General features: G+C 60.8%; 2 protein-coding genes across 8 annotated transcripts; one reads left to right on the forward strand and one right to left on the reverse strand.

Moving 5' to 3' along the window:
- Positions 1–3,827: 3,827 nt before the first annotated feature.
- On the reverse strand, positions 3,828–5,698 carry BMP15 (bone morphogenetic protein 15). The gene is made up of 2 exons (XM_041484770.1): positions 5,098–5,698; positions 3,828–4,622 (listed from the first exon to the last, which is right to left on the reverse strand). Exons 1-2 carry the CDS (start codon positions 5,414–5,416, stop codon positions 3,847–3,849), a joined length of 1,095 nt encoding a protein of 364 aa, XP_041340704.1. The 5' UTR covers positions 5,417–5,698; the 3' UTR covers positions 3,828–3,846.
- Positions 5,699–8,321: 2,623 nt separating this feature from the next.
- On the forward strand, positions 8,322–20,411 carry SHROOM4 (shroom family member 4). 7 transcript variants are annotated; one of them, XM_041484785.1, is made up of 10 exons: positions 8,322–8,509; positions 11,837–11,988; positions 13,111–13,242; positions 13,754–15,701; positions 15,900–15,961; positions 16,360–16,959; positions 17,211–17,633; positions 17,717–17,903; positions 18,471–18,743; positions 18,825–20,411. In XM_041484785.1, the coding sequence occupies exons 1-10, from the start codon at positions 8,384–8,386 to the stop codon at positions 19,092–19,094; spliced, it is 4,173 nt and encodes a 1,390-aa protein (XP_041340719.1). In that variant the 5' UTR covers positions 8,322–8,383; the 3' UTR covers positions 19,095–20,411. The 7 variants fall into 7 exon arrangements, with proteins under 7 accessions (XP_041340719.1, XP_041340724.1, XP_041340723.1 ...); XM_041484790.1 differs by having other exon boundaries at positions 16,786–16,959; XM_041484789.1 differs by lacking the exon at positions 11,837–11,988 and having other exon boundaries at positions 8,376–8,509.
- The last annotated feature ends 2,813 nt before the right edge of the window (positions 20,412–23,224 follow it).

Raw genomic sequence — 23,224 nt, forward strand, 5'->3', positions numbered from 1 at the left:
AGGTGCACATAGAAACATGGGCATGCACAGACATGCACACACGTACAGGTGTGCACACACCTAGCTGCACTGGAACACATGCACAGGCAGACTCGTGTGCACACATACTTCCACACGCACACATGTGTACACAGCTACGCTTTGCTTTTCTTTGTGTTCATAGCACACAGAAATACGCACACACAGGTGTGCACCTATGTACATTCACAGGTGTGCAAACCTGTGGATACCCACAGGTACACTCACCTATAAGCACACACATGCATAAGCACACGGACACACTTCCCGTGCACATACACAATTATACACATGTGCACACACAGAGTGGCATGCACTGCATACACCTGCGTGCACAGGTGCAGGCAGACACGTGCATCATACAGATGTGCACCCACACAGGTGCACCAGCAGCATTTGGCACAGTAGGCTCCTGAAGACCACAGCACGCCTCGTCCCGGGGACCCCTTTGGGCAGGTGGGGGCCAAGTGGGTGCTGCGTTGGACTCTGCAGCTGTTGGGTGGGAGACAGGAGCCCGCAGGTGCCATGTGCCACCCTGAGGCACACATGATCCTGTCATCCATGTAACCTGCCTTTGCACAGCTGGGCAGGGGCAAGAAGGTGCTGAATGTGGGCAGGGTGCATTAGGTTTATTTTCTGTGCAGAGTGTCTGGAGCAGCCCAGCCACGGCATGGCCCCAGAGACTCAGCAGCAGTCTCCCCCTGGCCCAGCCCAGAGGACATATGGCTGCTGGAGAGTCCTGTCCAAGCAGTGAGTGCACACTGTCCCTCGGTGTCTGGGGATCCCAGTGCACAGTGGACATTCCTGGGGATGCTAGTGGCTGTCAGCACTCATACTGTGGTGGGGCACGCACCCAGCCCTGTGGGGCAGAGCAGCCATGAGCACTGTGCCAGGGTGTCCAGAGGGAGTGCATCCCCGAGCTGGAGGCGCCTGGATGGGGGAGGCCAAAGCTGGGCTCTGCTGGGGGGATGCCTAGGCTGGAGTCACTGGAACTGGAGGACACCACAATGGTGGGCACAGGAGGTCCCTGGAATGTGGGCAGTGGGGAACAGTGTAGGGGTGGGGGTCCCAGAGTCGAGAACTCCCAAAGTTGGTGGGGTTGGGGTACTTGTGAGGCCCCATGGCTGGGGACATCAGGGTACATGGAGCGGGTCACAGGACTTGTAGGGATGAGGGACATTAAGAGTCCCAGGCATGCAGACAAGGCTAGGCAGGGGGTGATGCAGGGGATGAGCAGAGGTCCCCAGTTACTGCAGGCTTTGGTGACACACTCAGTGCTGTGCCAGCAGTGGGCACCCGGGGGTCTGCTGCTCTCCCATCCTCTAGAAGGGTGTTGCAAGGGGCATCTGAGGAGCCATGTGCTCCCCACCCTCTGGGGCTCCTGGAACATCCAGAAGGGCAGATGGGAAGGGAGGAATGTCCTGAGTCACCTGGCACCTTTCCCTCATGCCAAGACCCACCTGGAGGAAGCTGTAGAGAAGCAAGATGAGGGAGAGGAGTAGTGCCAGGCTGATGGCGATTCCTGGAGATGGTAGTGGGGACTGCACTGGCCCTGTCAGCCATTCTGAGTGCTGAGGCTTCCATAGTGTTGCAAACTCCATCTGTCAGGTGCCTCCACTAGGTACTGCTCCTCTCAGGTAATGGCTCTGCATAAATTTTTGAGTGGCCCTGGGCAGAGAGACAGCCCTAGCTGGGAGCTGCCAGCATCTCTGCAGGGCGCCCATAAGGCGTCTGGATTCTGGCCATCACCATTTGCATCCAGCTACAGTCCTAGCAAGGTGCCTGGGGAGCACCTGGTCTCCACAGCTGGGGGATCTCCATCCTGGTGCCCCTGTACTGTGCCCAGCCTAGATTTGCCCCAGCACTGCAAGGGCACATGGGACACATCCCCTCTCTGCCCAGTGCCAGCCTGCAGGATGTGGGGTGTGAGGCGCTCATGCCCACTTAGGAGGGGCAGCAGGAGGGATAATGAATGGGCACCCTGTGGAAACAAAGCAAAGCCTCAGTGTGGGGTTTGGGGCAGGAGAAGGAGCTGGGAACAAAGCAGAAGGGAACAGGGATGCACTAGCTGGCCTGGGGGAGAGAAAGGGTCCAATGCAGCCCCCTGTGCCGGCAGCAGCTCCACAGGCAAGATCCCTACCTGAGGGTAAGTTGGGGTGCAAGCCTCCAAAGCCAGGATTCCTGGTGCTCCCCTATGGAATGCCAGGCTGTGCCCAAGGGGCTCACTTAGCTGCAGGATCTGCAGGAAGATCATCTCTGCAAGGTGCACCCTAGGCAACAGGCTAGGGTGACTGCACCCTGCGCCTTGCAGTCCCAGCAATGATGCAGGCACAGTGCTGGAGTCATCCAGGGACAGTGAATCTTACCCTGAATCACTGCTCCTCCATCTCTGTGGTAGCACCTTTCCCACTACCAGCACAGAGGTGATCCTGCTGCTGGAGCAGCCCCTGGGCACCCATGGATACTCAAGGAACGGGCCCATCCCAAAAGACTCAAGAGCTTGTTGGCACAGTGCATAAATGGACACAGGGCTAGGGTGACAGACTCCAGTGCTCACCCATCTCCAGGTGCCCAGCTGGTCCAAGGGGTGCTGGCAGCAGACAGACCCAGGAGAGCTGGCTCATTGCTCTTCCATGGTCACCTAGGACTTGCCCCATACAGAGGGATGAAGAGCATCTCTCATTCCTAGCCCCATGGAGGCAGCTGCCTGCAGCCACATGTGGTCTCCTCTGCACTAGTGCAGGTCGATGTTCCAGGGGAGGCACTTCTCATAGGCCCTGCTTGAACCAGCTGGGATTTACCCCTGCACCCATCCCTTCCAGTGAAAGCACAAGGGCAGTTGCACAGCGATACAGCCTAGGGCAACCTATCCCAGGGTGCACCTGCTGCACCCTGGGGACAGTGCAAGAACAGGCCAAGATGGTCTTTAGCAAAATCAATCAATTTATTTATTCACATTCAAGAAATAAATAGAGAAAAGTCAGGCAGCAGGGGTGCTGAGAGTGGGACTGACCCTTCTGGGAACAGGGACGTGCCAGGAGCCCAGCAGAGCCCAAGGCCTGTGTGACAGCAAGAGTGCAAGAAGGTAGAGAGACATCTGCAACAGGAATCTGACCTCTGGGAACAAGACCTGAGCCCTGCTAGAGGGCAAGCCAAGGAGCTGAAGAACAAGTGTGACAGAGGAAACAGCAGGCAGAGCCCAGCACAGACAGCTGCCTTGGCCTCTAGCACCGGAAGCAGAGATGGCAGCTCAGGTCCCTCCAGTTTTTCATAGCCCTTCCAGAGCAGAACTGCAGGGGAGGAGAGAGGCTTCCTCCCTCCAGCCCAAATTCTCAGCCTGGTGAGATGCCTCTGCAGTTGAGACTAGATAGGGACGGGGTGCACGTGAGTTGGGAAGGAATGCCACAGGCAGGGTCACATCAGATCCTGACACCACCAACATGTCAGATGCAAAACACAGAGACACCTGGACTCTCTCGCTCCACCAGGAGACTCCCAGCCACCTCCTAAGAGCTTTGTACTCCAGTTTAGGGACACACCTCATATCTGAGAACATCAGGCCAAGACCCCCTGCCCACCAAAACCAGGCAGCAGCCATGGGGGCTGCAGGAAGGACAGATGTCATGGGGCAACCACCCCAGCACAGGTTCCTGCCTTTAAAAACCCACAATTTACATAAAACTGTCATTGTAAAACCTCCCCACTGAGCAGCACTGCATGGGGAGGGGAGATGAGCCAAGTGAGCCCCAGGCAGAGCAAGATAAACCCTAAAGTCCAGATCTGCAGGAAGAGGCAGAGCCCAGGGGTGATGTGCTGGAGCAGTGGAAATTACCGGCAAGTGCAGGACTCTGCAATCATATTCTCGTACTCCTTGTACAGTATGCCTCCATTGCGTTCAATCATGAGGACACTGATGGGGCTGTAGCGATAGGGCACACAGGAGGGCCGGGGCACATTGGCATCCACCAGCTGATGAACAAAACCCTGCACCACAGCATGGTTGGGTGCGTGGAAGTCATAGCGGAGCAGGTGGGGACAGGTGCCCTTGCAGTAGCGTGGGTTATAGCGGTGAGGAGCAATGATCCAGTGGTCCCAGCCCAGCTGTGCAAAACTGACAGGGAAGGGGCGGAGGGAACAGTCACTCTTCTCCCCTCCCTGGTCCTGCAGGTACTTGGGCAGGTCATGAGCCAATGTCCCTGTATCACGTCGGTATCGGTGGGGCTCTGCTGCCAGAGGTGCCAACCCTGCCTGGGTATCATTAAGGTAGAGAAGGAGGAAAGGGTGGCCAGGGGCCACGGGGGCATCATGGCCTCCTGCTCGGCCAGCACGCACGCAGACATGCCGCAGTGCCAGGCTCCCCACGCTGCTGTTCCCCAGCACCAGATAAGGGGTGACGTCAACTTCGGCCCAGCCATGGCGGGGACGGGCAGTAGGGCTGAGCAGCACCCTGGGTGCCTCGCCAGCCATCACCAGCTCCAGAGCGCAGAGAAGGCGACCGTGGGCCAGTGACAGACTGGGCAGGTAGACCACAGTAGCTCTGAGGAGGTGCTCGACCTCTGGCTGGCCCTCCATGTGGTAGGTGAGGGCCTGCAAATACCAGCGACCTGCAGGGAAGCAGTGACCTGTTAGCATAGTGCAGGAGGAACTGTGGAGCATCCCTTTCTCTCATGGTGCTGCCACAGCCCCACACAGCAGAGCCTGTGATAGCCACCTGCCCCAGCACAAAGCAGATGCTGCAGCAAACAGAAGCCATGAGCCAAGGCTTGCTGGTGGCATGAAGGGCAAAGAGTCTGTAACATTTCCCATCCTCTCCACCAACACCATTAGCCTGGCAGAGCATTAGGCAGATTGGGAAGGAGAGAAGGGCACACAAGGGCCAGCTATGCATTTGCCCATCTCATCCCTGGGGCAGAGCCTTGGACTCCTGCCAAGTGGAACCCCATGGCCAAGAGCAACCCCAACCCGGACACTGTAGAGAGGGGGAAGGAAGCAGGCAAGAGACCTCACCTTCAGAGCTCAAGCCACCCTGCTAGCTCTGCTAAGCGCCTATACCATCCTTAGTGCTCACCAGTTCCTTACCTGCCCAGGGCTGACCCCCATGGGAACTGGCCTGGACCAGGCGGATGGTGTTGGTGCCCAGGCTGCGGCTGCGGCGGGGTCGGCCTTCGCGGTCAGCAGCACGCCGGTACAGATTCAGCATGTAGCGCAGGGGCTGCCCACTGGCTGGCCCCAGCTGCCAGCCTGGGCTGCCTGGAGCCCGGGTTTGCAGGGCCTGCAGGAGGGGCAGGGTGGGGACAGTAGGCAGGGAGCCAAGGGGCAGTGGGGACTGGTTTGCAGCCTGGGAAAGGGTCACAACAAGGAGAAGGAGGAGGCTGATGAAAGGGCAGGGCATAGCCATGATAGGTGAGTGTCGGGAGGGAGCAGGTAAGAGGGACAAGGTGGGGCTGGCCAGCAGAAGAATTAGGGAAAACCTGCAGTCATGCTTCTCCTCACGTGAGAGGGAGAGCTGACTGTGGGCACCAGCAAAAGGATCCCAGGGTGCTTCCAGCTTCTATCAAGACAGGACAATCACACCAGCTGCTTCAGCTTGGCACAGGAACAGAACGGTGGGGGGAATCTGTATGCAAAAAGGGGGACAAATTCCAGACTAAAATCCAGACCAGGAGTAAAGCTAGCCCAACAGAGCCTGGCTATGGGAGCTGTAAAGGTGCTGGGGTAGGGGAGTGGGGTGAAGTGGGGTGGGAGAATCAGCTCACTCAGCCCACCTGCTCCTGACTCAGCCTCCTCCTACGGGGTAGGAGGTCCTTGCCCAGGCCCATTTTAAAGGCATGGACTCAATCAGGTTTTAAAGAGGCAGGAGCTCCCTGGGTCCCAGGGGAGTGGGGCCAGACAGAGCCTAAGAGGGTGCTTTCATGCGATGAGAGTCCCTCCAGCTCCCTCCACTCTGTGCTGATTCTTCATCAGTAGCTCATCAACTTTGTGCCCATTGCTGCATGCTGGTCTGCACTGCCCCAAGCAGACAGAGAGCCTGAAGTTCTGCTCCCCAACAGTCTCACAGCACAGCCAGGCTGCCCAGTGCCTCACTCTATCCAGCTGGCACTAAGACACATGGGTGAGCAGTGACCCTGAGCCCAGCAGTTCTAAGTATGTCTGGGTAAGCCAGCAGTACCCCACTGTAGGCATCATCCTGCCACCACCACCAGCATGCCTGCAACTTTGCCTACCTTGATGAGTTTCCAGGTTTTTCTGCCAGCACCTGCCCAAAGCTGAGAGGTAAGCATGATGCTCACCCTCTTGCTGGCATGGGTCATTTGAACCACTTTCCGTACTGGGGACAGTGCTTGCCTGGGAAATGCTCTGTGGGCACACTATAGTGTGGGGTGGGCAGCTGCAGCCAATCCCACCTCCAGAGCCCCTGGTGTTGTGCCCAGACCCACAGTACACTGTTGCTCTCCTGCTGGAATGGAAGTGGCCGGGGGTGAGCACACTGGTTGGGAATCACTGGTGCAGGCATAGGGACATGGGAAGAGCTGGAGGAATTGTACTGGTGTCTGCTGCCCACCCTTCTTGGTGCCAGCTGGGCACCATGCTAAGGACTGGGAGGGCTCTGTGGGGGTGTGTGTGGTGCTAAATGTGCTGTGGGGCCATGTGAAGAGGCAGGGCACAAGAGCCCTCTTGCCTGGCCAGGCAGCCCTTGTTACTCATTTGGGAAAGCGCACAAGGGTCAGACAAGCCAGTGAAAGTTGGGAAAAGTCTGGGCATGGCAGCAGCCAGTCACGATTTGGGGGCATTACAAGGCAGGTGGGGTCAGGGTGGTGGACATGTCAGTGGTGGACATGTCAAGGCTGTATGGGGGGGAGCTATGCATCTCTCCTGGGTGGGCTCAAGCACTACAAATAGCCCAGGTACCACTCCACCCTGTGCCCTGTGACACGCTGGCTGTAATGGTCTGGCTGCAGCTGGGCTGCACAGGCAGCAGGCAGAGTTCAAGACAGGTGCTTGTAGACAGGGACTACCAAGAAAAACTTGAGACCCTTCCAGCACTGGGAATGCACCAGCCTGGCACTGTAAACTGACCCTCCCAGGCCATGGCAGGCAACCAGGACTGCAGGCGCTGCTTGCAGAGCAGAGCTTTCCGGGCCGGTTGTCTGGGAAGGAGATGAGTAAGAGTCGTGGCCCCAGGCGGGAAGGGGAGGAGCAGGACTCTCGGGTTCCCCCGGGAATCCATGACGATCCACTCCCACCATCCCTGGCTGCCATCGCCGGCTTTTCCCCCTGCCTCAATTTCCCCCAAGCGGTACAGCTGCCTCTCCTGGGCCTAGCAGGGCAAAGACAAAGGTGAAGAACGGCCAAACTGCCAGGCACACCCTAAAGTGCCAGGCAGGATATGGACAGGGTGGGGGCTGGCATGGGTAGGCCAGACAGGAGCCAGCAGCATGTGCTGGCCTGCAGGCAGTGGAGCTTGGGGCACCAATGTGACTACATGGTGGGGAGCCGGGGTGGCTGCATCACCCTACTGCCACCCCCTTGTACCTACCTGAGTGCTGTTGAACTGCCACCATGCCAGGCTCAGCTGTGCTGAGCAGTCCCTATTGGTGTGAATTCCTGGCGGCACCATATTGTGCTGAACCCAAATGGGTCATTTTGAGCTGAACCTGTGCATGGTCAAGCTAAGTCAAGCCAAGCCAGGCTCTGCTGAGCTGAACTCTGCAGCCCTGCTTGTCCAAGTCAACCAAGCTGAACTGCACTGAACAAAATTGGGCCAGGCCAAGTGGAGCTAAGCCAGATGAGGCCCCTGGTTGTTCTGCGCTGTACCAAACTTCACTTTGCCAGCCCTGTGTCATGTTGAACTGAGCTGAGACAAGCCAGAATGTGCCAACCCAGCTGAACTGCACTGAGGCGTGCCAGGCTGAGCCATGCTGGGCCAGTTAACCCACGCTGGCCCCCCTGCCACCCCACGTTGAACTGAGCTGTGATGTATCGTGCTGCACTGAGGTCTGCCAGCCTTCCATATCGTGCCATGCTGGGTTGAGCTGTACTGAACTGAAATACACCGGCTGGGCTGTACCAAGATGAGCCAAGCAGCTCACGTCAGGTCCCTTGGCTAAAGGATGGTATGCCACGGTACTGAGTAGAAAAGTGCCGTGCTGTGCCATTGTGTGCAGAGCCATGCCACGAGCCGTGCTGAGCCGTGCTGAACCGGCCGCCGCCGTCCCCCCGCGCCTCATTGGCGGCGGCGGAGCAGTCCCGGTGCGGAGCAGCCCCGCCCCGCACTCGCCCCGCGCCGCTCAGCCCGGGCAGGCGGGGGTGTCATTTCCTCCACAGCTCGGGGCCGGGCCGGGATGAGGCTGTAGCTGTAGCGGCCATGGAGCGGGCCGAGGGCCGGCCCGGCGCCCCCCAGTACGTACATGTGCAGCTGCAGGGGGGCGCGCCCTGGGGCTTCACACTGCGCGGCGGGCTAGAGCACGGCGAGCCCCTCATCATCTCCAAGGTAGGAGTCGCCGGCAGAGTCCCGCGTGGGCTCCGCGACATGCCCCCGCGAGGGGCCTCCCGCCCGTGGCGGGGCGCGGGAGATGGGAGGACACCCGGGGCGCGGCAGCGTCGGGGGTGCGGGGAACCCCGGCCGCGGGGTCTCGTGTCCTGGCGCGGCGGGACGGGGACGGCCACTCGCACGTACGATCTCCGCGGCCCTCCACTTAGAGTCGCGGTGAAGAGTGAGAGCAAGAGGGGCGGAGGGACAGCCCGAGCCCGGCGGCAGGAAGAAATTCCTCTGGCACATCCGTTGGGCTGGCGTCGGGGGCGGCCCCCACATTCCCCCTCACGTCTTTCCCGGTCCCGTCCCGCGGGCTGCAGCCGGGGGAGGTCAGCCCCCTGTGTGCCCATCCGTCGGTGCCGCGCCCACGGGCGTTCTGGGCACCGGACTCTGCGGGGACGTTTAGGGCCACGGTGGGGGAACCAGAGTCCGTCCCGTCATGCCCCGGCACCCCTGGAACGCAGGGGCAGGACCGTGCCCGGGACGGGGTTGGCGCCGGGGTGCGATGCCGAGCGGAGCCCGGCCACAGCCGGGAGCAAACGGTGAGGGTGACCCCTGCGGCCTCGACGTCTCGCCACACAGAGGGTCACCGATTCCCGCGGCCCCCGCCAGCGCATCGCTCCGCGGGGAGACTCGCGGGGAGACCCGCAAGGAGCAGGGCGGCGACCAGGGGAACTCCAATAGCCACCCCTCCAGGGAGCCCGGACGGGGCCCTGTCGCCGGACGATTTGGCCGCCTGCCCGCCCGGTGTCGCCGTCCTGCTGAGCCGGGGTGCGGCGGGCCGGGCTGGCGGCCCCGGGGCTGCTCCCTGCCTCGAGCCGGGCCGACTGCACCCCCGGGCCGTTCCACGCCCTCGGCGGGACGCGGCCAGCGCGGTCTGGCTGGGGGAGCTGGAAAAGTGGCTCCAGTCCCAGCCCTGCGCCCTGAGGTGGCACCGCCGGCGGGTGGGGAGCTGGGCGCCGAGAGAGTGAGTGCCCGCGTCCCCACTCGCTGCTGGCCTTCGGCGTGGCGGGTCCCCGTGGGTCCGCCGGTTGCCGGAGGACGGGATGTTCCTCGCCACTTTTGAGAAGGGGATTGGCTTGCGGGCCGCGGGGTGTCGGCCCCCGCGCTTCCACGGACACGCCGCCACCGCGTGTGCTCGGCAGACAAAAGGGGCTTGTTCCAGCGCTTTGTGCATTCAGGGGAGGGTCCCCCGGGGTCGCCGCTGCGGCCGGCCGAGGTGTGTGCGGGGAGGGGGCGGCCCTCGCCTGTGGCGCGGGGGGCGCGGGCCGGAAAGAGGAAGGGCGTCCCCGCACTCGGTGACGGAGTTTAGCCTCTGAACCCACTCCGGGCAGGATCCCTTTCTGTGGCAGTCCCACGGCAGTGCTCACACGCGATCTTAAGCCGCCCATGGGGCTGTAAACGCCCTCCAGCACAGGCTTCCCTGGGCACATCAGGGGCAAGGATGGAGGATGGTGTGGCGCAGGGTGAGCACAGCTCTGGCACTGTTCTGGTTGTGATTCTTAAGACAAGCTTCTCCTGAGACAGGCAGGCATTCCTGTGAGCCATCTGGTGCCCACCATTAAGGCCCAGAGTGAACTTCAGGCGTGGCGTTTGGGAAGTGTCCTGGCCTGGCTCAGCCAGACTGTGTGTGTTTGGCTGCCAGTGCTGAGTTCACTGGTGGCAAAGGCAGAACAAGGGGCTATTTGTGCCCAATTTAGCTCCTGGTGAGTGATGCCAGGGCAGAGCCTGTGCATCCTAGTGCATGTGATGGCCCAGACATGGGTGCAGACCTGGTTGTGTCCTGCAGCAAGAGGGGACACCTTTCACCTCTGACTCATCCCCATGGCGGTGGCAGGCAGGACTGGTGGGCACGTGTCTGGAGAGAGGACTGAGGTGAAGGTGCAGCCTGCCTTGCACGCTCTGCTGGTGCCCGGTGGTGGGCAGCAGCATGGCAGGGGGTAAACCCGAGTCCTCCACTGACTGCATGGTAAGACTGGGAGCCCTCACAGGCAGTCAGGGTCTCCTGCCAGGAAGGCAGCCCCGTGGCTGACATCTGGGTAGGAGGGCAGCATGCCTGCACGGGCAGGCACATTGGGCTGTGCCCAGCCTCTGTATGGCATTGTGGTGCTAAGATCCCTGGAGAAATGGGAGAGCTGTTGGTTCTGGGCACAGCTGTGCCAGGCAAAGCCATGGAGCAGTGGTGCACTGGGCAGGAGGTTCGGCTGCCCCTGCCTTTCTCCCTCCTAAGGTGACATTTTGTCCAGGGGTAGTGGAATGCCCCCTGAGACCTGCCCAGCATTAGGGCTGGAAAGTGGTGCCCAGGGGCACATGCAGAGCTACTGACCTGCCAGGAAGCCATGTGTGTGCTCTCTGGCACTGGGGCTTGGCTGCTGCCCAGACTGGTCCTGCAGGCACTGTGAGCAGAGCTCATTCCCTGGCCAGGCCTGGGAGCAAGTGGACAGGGTGAAGAGCCCATGGGCAGGGTGGGTGCAGGAGCCCCAGCATGGGGCCAGCTTAGCTCTGCCCGGCGGGTGGCTATAGGGTCTTGCCACATCTGTGCTGGGCATGGGGCACCCCAGGTCCTGCCCTATGCACCTGCATGCCCTGAGCTACGGCCACCACACAGAAGCAGCTCCAGTTGCTTGCCAGCCCTGTGGTGTGGACTTGGCAATCCCTGGTCATTGCAGTGGCAGGACGGGCAGAGATCAGTGCTGGCAATGGGCACTGCCTAGCCCAGCTGGTCACTACTTGTCCCAGGGCTGCAAGGACTGCACCTACCAGCTAGGGCAGAGGGCATGGGCCAGGATCTCATGTGCTGGCAATATTCCTCTAAGCACAGCAATACAGGGTGCCAGGTTCATTTTGGCCATGGGTGTCAGGGAGGGTAGGCATGTGCCAGTGCTCAGCACTTCCCCTACTATTGTCTCCTATGTGCACATAGGATGGGATGGCATCCTTTGGGCATCAAAATCACCACGGGTGCCCAGAAAGCTCAATGTGGGGTTGGAAGCAGGCAGTGGTAGGGGGCTGGCATCCATGCTGGACAAAGGGCCCTTGTGCTGCCTGCGAGGGAATCTGCTGGGATGGGACATTTTTCTTTCTTCCCCCTCCCTGATGCGCTTGCTCAGAAATTCATGTGACCAGAGAAGGGGGAGAGCCTGGCCCCACAGATCCCTCTGTGGTGCCTGGGGCTCAGGCACCTTCTCCGAAGCCTCTTTCTCCTCTGACACATGGTGGCCATGGAACATCCCCTGGGATATTCTGGGGGCTGTGCCCCCCTTGATGCCCCTCTCTGTCACCCAGGTGGAGGATGGGGGCAAGGCTGCACTGTCCCGCCGGCTGCAGCCAGGTGATGAGCTGGTGAACATCAGCGGGACGCCGCTGTACGGATCCCGCCACGAGGCCCTCATCCTCATCAAGGGCTCCTACCGCACTCTGAAGATGGTTGTTCGCAGGTTGGCAGTGCTGTGGAAGGGACACAGGGAGGGCCAGTGGGACTTCAGCTGCCTGGGGGACTGGCAGGAGCCTGGAGGGGCCCTTGTCTTCAGCTTGGAGGTGCCCCTTGCTGGGTCAGGGTGGGGAGCAGCCCCTTTGCTGCTGTCAGCACTCCCGCTAAGTGGGGGTTCCACACCCAGCAGAGCCAGGGCAGTGCATCGGGCTCACCACCCCCTCACTGGGCGGTATCCTCAAGCGTGGCCGCTCCTCTCCCTTCCTGCCTGCCTGCCTGCCTCCTGCCTGCCTGCTTGCCTGGGAAAGGAAGGAGAGACAGGGCTGGGCCTTGCAGTCCCTTCCCCCCCCAGCCCCTCCAACTGCATCCATTCCCTGGCTGCATCCTGACTGACTCCAGCTCCAGCAGCACTCAGGGGCAGGGACGGCGCAAGGGCACTGCCCAAGGGGCAGGGGTCCCACGGGACTGTGCTGGGGCTCAGCATCATCCATGGTGAGTTTGGGGGTTCTGGGAATTCCCTGTGCTGACCCTGTGCACAGCTTGCTGCTCTCATCCAGTCAGTAGATGTTGTGGCAGCACTTGGCATTTGGGAGGTACAGGAGGTGGCTTCTGACCATGTCTGTGCAGTGGCATTTGCTGGGGGGGCTGGAGACTCCTATGGATGCTGTGAGGGGTGGGACAGGGACCAGCACAGGACCCTTCCTAGAGACATGATGTGGCTGGTGCTTGCTGCAGATACTGAGGGACAAAAGAGCAGGGGGGCAGGTCAGGCTTACAGTGGAGACAGATGTGGCCCCAGTGTCCCTTGGTGGAGCTAATCCAGTCCCAGCAGACACTTGCCCTGCTCAGGTCATTGCCTATGGGCTATGCAGGGGCCATGTCCTCGGTCTCCTGTTAATGCGGCTAGAGGGATGCTGCAGTCTGGGGAGCCCTGGCCAGCTGGGTAAGCGGTGAGATCCCCTTGCCCAGTGCCGGCTGCTTGCAGGACTGGACCGTCCTTGCTGCCATGCCCTTTGGGCGGGTGCTGGCCTGGGGGGGACAGGAAACCCCGTAGGAAGTGACTTCAGCCCCGGTTCCTTGGCCTGGCTTCCTCCCCATTCTTGTCCTTTCCCGCTGTTGCTCTTGGCAGGAGGAGCGTGCCCGTCTTCCGGCCCCATTCCTGGCACGTGGCCAAACTTGCCGAAAGCCGCCCAGACGTCCCCACCATGCACTGCCCGGCTGATGCCTTCAGCCTCTCCTGGCCTTCGGGATGTGATGTCAGGTGAGACCCTGGGGGCAGTTATGAGACTGTGCAAAGGGAGAGGGCAGATGGGACACCCTCTTGGCTTGTGGCTGTGGGGCTGGCCACGCTACTTTCGGGCATCACTCCTCATCCTGCACTACCCTTTCCCCTGGCTGTTTACTCCCTGCTCCCAGCAGGAAGGGGCGGTGGCTCTGCTGGAGACAGCCAGGAGCTGCTTAGTCCCACTGCCCCGGCTGCCAGAGCTGGGAGGTCTCAAGTGGCTGGAGTCACACACACCCTGTTGTTCCCTGTGCCTGTTCCCCTTGCCAGTGCCAGGCAACCTTGGTGGTGACCCCAGTCCAGGGGTGAAGGGCAGTTGGGGTAGTGCTGCCCTGTGCTCCGTTGTCCCAGGGAGGGTGCATGTGGGGGGATGGGCTCCTTGGGATCTCTGTGTAGCTGGATGAGGAGCAGCAGGTGCCTGTAACACTGATGTGGGGCTAGGCAGCAGCAAGCTGTCCCTGCAGTGGAACCCACTGTCCTGGCACTGCAGCACTGACCGGAGCAGCTCCATCGGGAGCATGGAGAGCCTGGACCATCCCAGCCAGGCCTGCTGTGAAGGAGACCCCTCACCTGTTGACCAGGGCATGTACCACAGCAAGCGGGACTCGGCCTACAGCTCCTTCTCTGCCAGCTCCATCGCCTCTGACTGTGCCCTCTCTCTCCGTCCTGAAGAGGCCGTGTCCATTGATTCCAGCCTCCAAGGCCCCTGCAAAGCCCCTGACAAGCGCTACCTGACCACAGGGGCTGAGCCATCTGCCAGCTGGCACCCTGAGGCCTGGCGGGCACCTGTGCCCCCCCAGCCCCCTGTCAGGAGGGACAGCCTGCGAGCAGCCCCAGGTGGCAGAGGGGACAGGTGCCAGGCATCAGCGTCAGCGGACATGCTGCATGCCAAGGGCCGGTGGATCTCTGACACCTTCCTCTGCCAGCGGGATGGGGAGGCAGAAGTAGCGGGCAGGAGGAAAGTGGTGCCATACCCCACAAAGGACTGTCTCTCTGCTGACTGGTATTACATGCTGAACTCCCACCTGGACCGTTGTGCAGCTGAGCCACTCCGGGGGGAGAGCATGGAGCCTGACAACCACCCATACCTGGATAACAGCATGCACCAAGTGCCTGATGCCACAACAGCAGGTGACAACCCATTGCTGTCCCCTCTCAAGGGCCACGTGTCGCACCGTCAGAGTGCTCCCGAGCGACTGCTGGCCTCCCAGTTCCGCTCCCTCCAGCTGGGCACCAACAGCGGGCGAGCCTCGCCAGCCCCCAGTGGGCAACGCTGGACCTTGTCCCCGCTGCGTCCTGAGGGCAGCCGAGGGGGAACCACAGGGCCTGCTCAGGATCCCCCACACTGCCCAGAGCCTTGCTGCTGCCCACCGCCCTGCCGCTGCTGCCCTGAACTGCAGCAAGCCTGCGGGCCGGATGGCCAGGGGGCTAGCCCAGTACTCAGCACTGAGGGGCCAGTGCAGGAGGAGAATCGGGAAGGGGCCCGGCGGGCTGGGGGTCCTCCCCATCGCTCTGCTCAGATGCGCCGCCGCAGCGACCGCTTTGCCACCAGCCTACGCAACGAGATCCAGCGCCGCAAGGCCCAGCTGCAGAAGAGCCGGGGTCCTGGTGCACCTCCACCTGGTGAGGAGCCAGTGGAGGAAACTGAGGAGCCCCCAGAGGGCAGTGTACTGACAGAGCGACACCCTGCCCTGCCTCAGTGTCTCAGCCCCGCGCCGAGTGAGGAGAGCAGGAACTCTGGCCCCTCTGCAGACCGGGGCATCCCCACCCCTGACCCAGTGCCAGCCCCTAAAGGGCCCCTGTCCCCTGAGCGGGTGGTGCCAACAGCCAGAGGCCGCTGGCACTGGTCCCCAGGAAACAAGCTGCAGCCGAAACACTCGCCCAGCCACAGTGAACTGGAGGGCTACAGCCAGGGCCCGGCAGCCTGCAGCTCCCCACCACGGGGCACTGACGAAGCGGTCCTGCTGCCCTTTGCTGACCGCCGCCGGTTCTTTGAGGAGAGCAGCCGACTGGCACCACCCCGGCACAGCAAGCCGCCAGCAGGTGATCCCAGCACCTTCCAGCCCCCTGGCCCTGAGCACCGGGATGTCCGCCGCCTCTCTCTGGACCAGCCCTACAGCCCGCCCTCACCCAGCCGCCCTGGCTCTGCTGGCCCCTATGCTGAGTGCTGCCGGGAGCAGCCCCACTGTTACAAGCCACTGGGGAGGCCAGGGGAGCTGGATTACCTGCGGGGCTTCTCCTACCCCTATGGGGTTCCCTTGCGCCCTGAGCCCTGCCGCTGCTGTGGAGGGGACCTGTGCCCACCACCACTGCCCCGTGGCCACACATGCCGCTGTCACCCTGTGTCCTGGGTGCGCTGCCCTGACTGCTGCTACCCGGCTACCCATCCTGGGCGAGAGGAGAGTGATGCCTGGCCCCCCCGGAGAGCTTTCGTCCCAGTGAGTAATGCCCTGTGGGACTGTGCTGGGGAGCAACACTGACACTCCCTTGCACCCCTGGACCACGACCCTGGGTTGGGGTGTGGGGTACTTTTCCCCCATTGGCCCAGCAGACTGCCTGTAAGTCTTCTGCGCCTGAATGGGGATGGGACAGAGGTGCTGGGGGATGGATTTCACATTGCCTTCCCCCTCATACAGGAATTTCCTCAGGATGAATGGGAACCACCTGCAATAACCAGGAAAGTCAGCCAGTCCATCAGGTGAGCCCATGCCAAGTGCCACGGTGCTGGGGGATGTGTGTGCTACTCAGTGGGGACCTCCATCGGGGGATGTGGGGACTGCCATGATTTTGACTGGGGATGTAGAAAGTGCCTCCCATACTTCCTTGGCCATCCTTGGCATGGTGCCCTTTGAGGCAGGAGGGGGCACACAGGGCAAGGGTGTGTGAGGAGGTGTCCACAGCAAAGGTGGTCTCTCCTTACCCTTCCCCAGAGGTCTGGGGCCATCTCCGGGGAACTGTGCCCAGTGGATAAGCCTGGGCTTCTCTCACCAGTGTGACTGGATGACTAGCTGGGGTAAAGGAGGCAGGGCATGCAATGGGCCTGAACTGCCAGATGGGTGACTGTACGGGAGGACGGGTGCCTCCTTCTCTTCCTAGTGAGCTCTCCAGCTACCCACCGGGTTTCCCAAGGCTTGGCCCATTCCACACCTGCCTTGAGAGCACCGAGCCAGAGTGGCCACCCTGCTACCGGGCCACATCCACGCATGACCTCTTGTGGGATAGTGACCGCCTGGCCCACACCCCTGAGAGCCCCCCGGATCCGCTGCACCGCCCACTAAGGGGCAGAGCCTTCTCTGAGAGCCATCTGAACCTGGAACCTTCCAGCCCCTGGGGCTGTGACCAGAAGGACCTTTTCCGTGCCAAGTTGGACCCTCCCAGCATCCCCAAAAAGAAGGGCCCCCCACCTCCCCGCCCACCTCCACCCAACTGGGAGAAGTACAGGCAGCGTCGGGCATCCCAGCACCCACCAGATGGTGCTGGGCATGGCTCTGCCTTTTCTGCTGCCCCAATGCCAATCCGCAGCATTGCTGAGGCAGTGAGGGAGCGGTCACAGAGCTTCACCGGGGAGCAGAAAGACCAGTCCTGGGGGCACGCTGCTTGCCTCCCTGCTCCGTCAGGTGCCTGGCCCCGACCTGAGGCCCCCAGATCACTCCGCAGGACTCCTGGGCCTGATGCTGCCAACGCTGAAATTTGCAGGCAAGTGGTGCCATGGCATGGGGGTGGGAGCGAGAAAGCAAGCACAGTCGGGACACGAGGGGCCTTTTGTGGGTCCTTGTACTCTGTATCAGAGCATCCTAATCCTTAGAGCACCCTGTGGGAGTTTTTTGTGTTGTGGGGTGTCCCTGTCCCTGACCTCTTTCCCTGGCATGGCCATAGCCCTGAGTGTCCCTGTCCCCACGGGTGGACAGGGGAGCTGACATGCCCCCCAACATGGTGGTTGTTGACAGGGTGTCAGGAGCTGGGGAGAAGCGGACAAAGATGAAGCGGTCCGGGGAGATGGGGGAGCAGCCCCAAAGGCTCATCCAGAACCAGGAGCAGGGCCGTGCCAGTCCCCATGGGGTGGGTGAGTGCTCCCTGTCCCTGCATTGTGGCTCTGGCCCTCCCCTGCCGGAGGCACTTAAGCCCAGTTCTGGGGCAGTGGAGGGGGTGAGCTGCCAGGGCAGCTGGCCCCAGCCCCACTGCATGGACTCCGAGGAACGGCTGTGGGACATGGCTGTCAGGGACCATTCCCTGGCCAGTGTCCTGGCCCCCTTGGCTTCCCCTGGCACCACCACTGAGGTGATGGGTGAGCTACTGGTAGCAGGAGAGCGACAGGCCTGGCGGAAGTGTCTGCAGCAGGACTGGCACCTGGAGGCCCTGGCACAGGACAGGTAGGGCTGTCACGGCACTGGGCCCCATACCATGGGCAGGCTGACACCCCCCAGTGCTTATTGCTGTATCTCTGTCTCCCCAGGCAAGGTTTTGAGCCCATCTCACTGCCTCCCAGGAGTGCTGCCAGCTCCAGTTCCTTCCCAGTGCACTGTGGTGTTGCAGTGGGCAAAACTGAGCCACTCAACAAGGTAAAGGTGCTGCCAGAGGTAGTGGAGGGGAGCTCGGAGGATGAGGAGGAGGAGGTGGACCATGAGCTGGTGGAAAAGAAGGTACAAGACACTGCTGGGGACAATTCCCTCATGGTTCCCCACTGCCCTGGCCAGGTGCTCATGGAGACTGGGTGCATTTCTGGATTCTCACAGGGACTGAGGCATCACTGGTTGTTCCTGGGATCTGGGGACATCACCAGCCACTCATGGGCATGGGGGTAATTGCTGGATGCTTGCGGGTACCAGGAACATTACCATATGCTCACACGGGGCTGGGACATTGCCAGATGTCTGTAAGGACCAGGGGCATTGTCAGGTGCTTGCAGGATCTGGGAGTCTCACCAGATGCTCATGACCAGCGGCATCTCCAGATGCTTGATGTTTTCAGGGGCTGGGATGTTCCCAGATACCTACAGGGACCGGGGGCATGCATTAGGTGCACATGGACTCTGAGACATTGACAGATTCTTGTGGGGACTGGGAATTGCCAGTAGCTCATGGGAACCTGGGGTACCACAAGATTCTTGTGTACTGTAGGCCCCAGCACAGCACCCCTACACCTCTGTGCCAGTCCCCTGATCCCATGGGGAGTGGCTCCAGTTACCCCTGACCCCTTTGCTCTGGCAGCTGCAGCTGATCGAGAGTCTGAGCCGCAAGCTGGTGGTGCTGCAGGAGGCACAACGAGGGCTGCAGGAGGACATTAGTGCCAATGGGGCACTGGGTGAAGATGTGGCTGCTCGTCTGCAAGCCCTCTGCACCCCAGGGGAGTTCGACAAGTACCGCCTCTTCGTGGGTGACCTGGACAAGGTGGTCAACCTCCTGCTCTCCCTCTCGGGTCGCCTGGCCCGGGTGGAAACTGCCCTGAGCAGCCTCGGGCCGCACGCCCCTGCTGAGGACAAGGTGGGCATGGGGGAGGGGACCCTCACCCATGAGGTTTTGGGCTGTGGGATGCCCTGCCAACGACAGCTGTCTTTCCCACAGCTGGCCCTGCGGGAGAAGCAGCGGCTGCTGGTGGCACAGCTGGAGGATGCCAAAGAGCTGAAGGAGCATGTGGGGCGGCGCGAGGAGGCAGTGGGTGCCATGGTGGCACGGTACCTGCCCGCCGAGCACCTCCAGGACTACCAGCACTTCGTCAAGATGAAGTCGGCCCTCATTGCTGAGCAGAGGGAGCTGGAAGAGAAGATCAAGCTGGGCCAGGAACAGCTCAGGTGCCTGCGCGAGAGCCTTGGCCAGGCCTCCAAGGACTGCTAGCTCCCTACCCAGTCTCCCTCCGGGATCCCAGCTGTGATCCCAGATTGCTGCCAAAGAGGATCCAGCCCCTTGTGGATTCTCCCTGTGTCTGTTCATCTGTCCAGCCCCTGCCTTTTATTTATTTTTCTGATTTACCAAGCAGGGGAGGGGCTTGCCAGTCAGGTGCTGACAGGGGTTGTTGTGCCATAGAGCTGTCATGGGCTCTTGCCACTCAGCAGCCTGTGGCCAAGCAAGACCACATGGATGGATGCTACCAGCACTCTCATGGGTCTTTCTGTGCCCATGAGGTCCCTCCAACTTGTCCTGGACACCAGTGCCTGTCTTGTATCTGGTGCTGCACCACATGCCTTAAACATCCCCCAGCTACTATTCGTGCAGCACCTGAAAGGGTTAAACCGTGCTCACCCGCTGTCACATCTGTTTGCCCAGCTCTGTCCATCTGTCCTGAGGGAGCTGAAGGAATTTCAGCCCCAGCATCCTCTTCCTCTTCATTGTGTCAGAAACAATGGCCCCAGCCAGCGGATTCTTAACCCACTCCTTGCTGGCTGAGGGACCACAGGGGGCCAGTAGGTGCTGTATACCTGTGTCTTGGGATGGTACCCTGCCAGGACATGGGATGCTGGGACCAATACATTGAGGTCTGTGCTACTCTCTGTCACCAATGCTGTGGGAATGGAGACAACCCAGCCTCACCCAGCCCTCACCTGTAGCTTCTAGCTCAACAGCAGGAGCGATTAATAGAGGAAAAACCACATTAAGGACAAAACGGGATACCTGTCCCTCTCTGCTGCAACAGCCACAAATAGCACTTAGATATCACCCCCGCCACTGTCCACCTGTCTCCATGGCATGAGTGGGTGCCTTCATACTGATTTTGCACAGGGGTTTAATGCAACCAGCAGGAGCTTGAGGCAAGGGGGGTAAATGTTTTGGGGAGGTGGGTGGGCTGCAGCGCTTGGGTGTGGCCCCATAGCTGGACAACCCAGCCCACGGTTCAGGCAGCATCCATGCCTGCCTGTGAGCTCCAGCAGCAGCCCTGCTTTGTTGCTACCCCTGCTCTGGACTACCCTTTAGCCTTTTAAACACTACACACCTGCCTGGCAGGAGTGGGGTCCTCAACATTCCCTCCATCTCAACCCCGCCCAGGATCATTGCTAGGACCAAAGACTGCACCCCCTGGGGGCCATGCTGCTCTCATGGTGGGGTTCAGCAGCCCTGCACAGGGCCCTGTGCTCGAGGAGCTGCCAGCGCCTGCATGTTGCTGCGTGCCATTGTATCTCTAACAGTAAAGCAGCAGCAGGAGCTGCACTTCTGTTCCAGCTGTCTCTTGCATGGTTTGTCCATATGCCCCAACAAGTGGCACCGGAGCAGGGAGGGGGTAATTGCTCCAGCTGGGATGAACGAAGGCTTAGCAAGCTCTTGGGAGCTGAATGCCCCCATGGCATAGGGGGCACCTGAAGTGCAGCTGTGGGCAGGTTGTCTTCTGCTTCCAGTTCTCCTAGGCTGAGTTGGGGCACGGGTCAGTGCCTGGACCCTTGTGCCGGGATGCATGTAGGAGTCACAGCACTTGGGTAGTGGATACAGCGTTTTCCCTGGCAATCTGTCAGGGCATAGCTGCCAGAGCTTGTGGTGCAGCCCCGGGGAAGGGGTGGCCGTCCCCAGGCGGATGTCGCCGTGCTGCTGCTGCTGCTGAGCCTGTTCCGGGGTGCCCCGATTCACCGCGGGGCACCCCGGAACAGTGCCTTCCCCGGGACCCCTCTGCTCGCCGGGAGCACCGGGCACGCCGCGCTCGCGCCCCCGCTGCGGGCGCAGCGCAAGGGCGACGGCGGCCGCTGGGCGGCGCCAGTCCTGGAACGGAGCACGCGCGTGCAGGTGGGTGTGGAGCGCAGGTGCGCGCGAACGCGCGCGGGGGCGGGCAGGGCGCGCGTGCGCAGGTGTTGGGACGGGACGCGGGGATGGTCCGGGGTGAGTCCCGGTGCGCTGGAGCGCCAGGGCACGGCGGGAGCGTGAGCGTGGGCGAGCGGGGTACACACCCGCACGGTGGGGTGCACGCCCGCACGGTGGGGTGCACACCCGCACGGAGGGGTGCACACGTGCACGCGCATAGGAGAGCGTCGGCGAGTAGCCGGAAACGTGGAGTGCGAGCATATGGCTGTGCAGAGGATACAGGCATGTGCACGTCAGTGCACACAAGTGAACATGTACACACAGATGGATGTGTGCACATACGTGTGAGCACACACAGCTGAACTCTTACATAGGTGAATGCACGCACACACCTCTGAGCACACATGTACACATAGTTGAACACATGCCATATGTGTGAGTGCGTGGGTACAGGGCACAGCTCCATGCTGCTGCTCACAAGTGCTAGTGGCAAGTGACTGCACGTGCAGGTGAACACACACGGGGGAACTTGTCCTATGTCTGATGTGCACATGTGAATGCATGCACATGTGTATAAATGTGAGTTCATAGGGCTACTTGTGCAAGCCCTTGCATATGGATAACTGCAGGCACAGGGAAACTGTGTCCCATGACCCATTCAAAACCCCATTGCCCCTCCATGCAGCTCCAGCTGCTGCCAGGTAGGACTGTCGGTCCACGGCATGGCTGGGTTGCTGGGTATAGGGACCCTCAGTGCTGGATGTGGCCATGGCATGGGGTGTCCTGGGGATACCTTTGTGAGACTCCAGAGTTCAAACAGAACCCACAAAGGTGGGGTAGCCCCTGGCCCCGGTGTCTGTCTCCCCATCATGATGATCTCTCCGTTTTACAGATCCCAGATCTGTCCTACAATATCCCATACACCTGAGCTGGAGAAGGATGAGGACATGGCAGATAGTGATGCTTTAATGAGAGACCCCTGCCACATGTGGGAGATGGGGAATCCTGGAGCATAAAAGTCCAAACCCCATAGTAGGCCCCCCTCACTCCCACGGTCTATTAGAGCCCAAAAGGGAAAGCCTTGCATTGGGAAGGGACAAGAGAGCCCTTCCTGTCCCTGTCCTGGGACAGAATGGCCCAGCAGGAAGGAAGGGATATGGGGCTCTGCCAGCATGGAGAGCCCAGAGCAGCAGCGGGTGAGAGATGAGCACAGGGGCCCATGGGACACTGTGGGATGGAAAGTGGGGCTGGACTCTCTCTCTAGATGTTGGCACACCCCCCTGTGTGCATGCGTGTGTGTGTGCTTCAGCACATGCTCTGGGGGATGTTCTATGCAATCACACCTCTGTGGGGGTATCTGCATGCATGCACACCACAGAATCAGAAAGGTTTGGGGTGGGAGGGACCATTGAAGGACATTCTGTCCAACCCTCCCTGCCATGGGCAGGGCTAGGGTTGGGGTTAGGGTTAGGGTTAGGGCAGGGACATCTTCCAGGGATGCCGTGTTGCTCCAAGCCCTATCCACCCTGGCACTGAACACTTCCAGAGATGGGCCAGCCACAGCTTCTCTGTGCAACCTGTGCCAGTGCCTCACCACCCCCATGAAAAAGGATTTCCTCTTTCTGTGTAATCCAAGCACACCATAAGTCACTTTAACACTGATGCCCCTTGTCCTGTCTTTATATGTCCTGTGAAAAACTCCTTTTGGAACCCCCTTGATATATTGAAATGCTACTTTAAGTCTTCCTGGAGCCTTGTCTTCTACAGGCTGAACAACCCCACATCTCATAGCCTGTTTCCACAGTAGATAGTTTTCAGCCCTCAGAGCATCTCTGTGGTGTCCTCTTGACCCACTCTGACAGCAGCACATCCTCCTTGTGCTGGAGACCCCAGATCTGGAGCCAGCACTCTTGGGCATCTCACCAGAGGACAGCAGAGCAGATGGGGAGAAGCTTCCTCCCTCATCCTGCTGCCCACCCTTCTGGAGATGCAATCAGGACATGGGCGGCTCTCTGGGCTGCCAGCACATTTGTGTGCATGTGGAAGTGTGTGTACAACTAAGTGTGTGGCAGCATTTGTGTATCTGCTTGGCCATGCCTCCATGTAACACCATGTGTCCATATGTTTGTATGTCAACGGTGCACACGCTCACCTGTGCGTGGGGTGTGCATGCGGGTACGTGCACAAAATGTGTGCGGCCACGGTGTGAATGCTCACCTGTGCCTGCCCTTGTCCATGTGGGG

This window comes from Pyrgilauda ruficollis, unplaced genomic scaffold (genome assembly GCF_017590135.1).
Source record: "Pyrgilauda ruficollis isolate IOZ18807 unplaced genomic scaffold, ASM1759013v1 scaffold67, whole genome shotgun sequence".
Taxonomy (NCBI): Eukaryota; Metazoa; Chordata; class Aves; order Passeriformes; family Passeridae; genus Pyrgilauda; species Pyrgilauda ruficollis.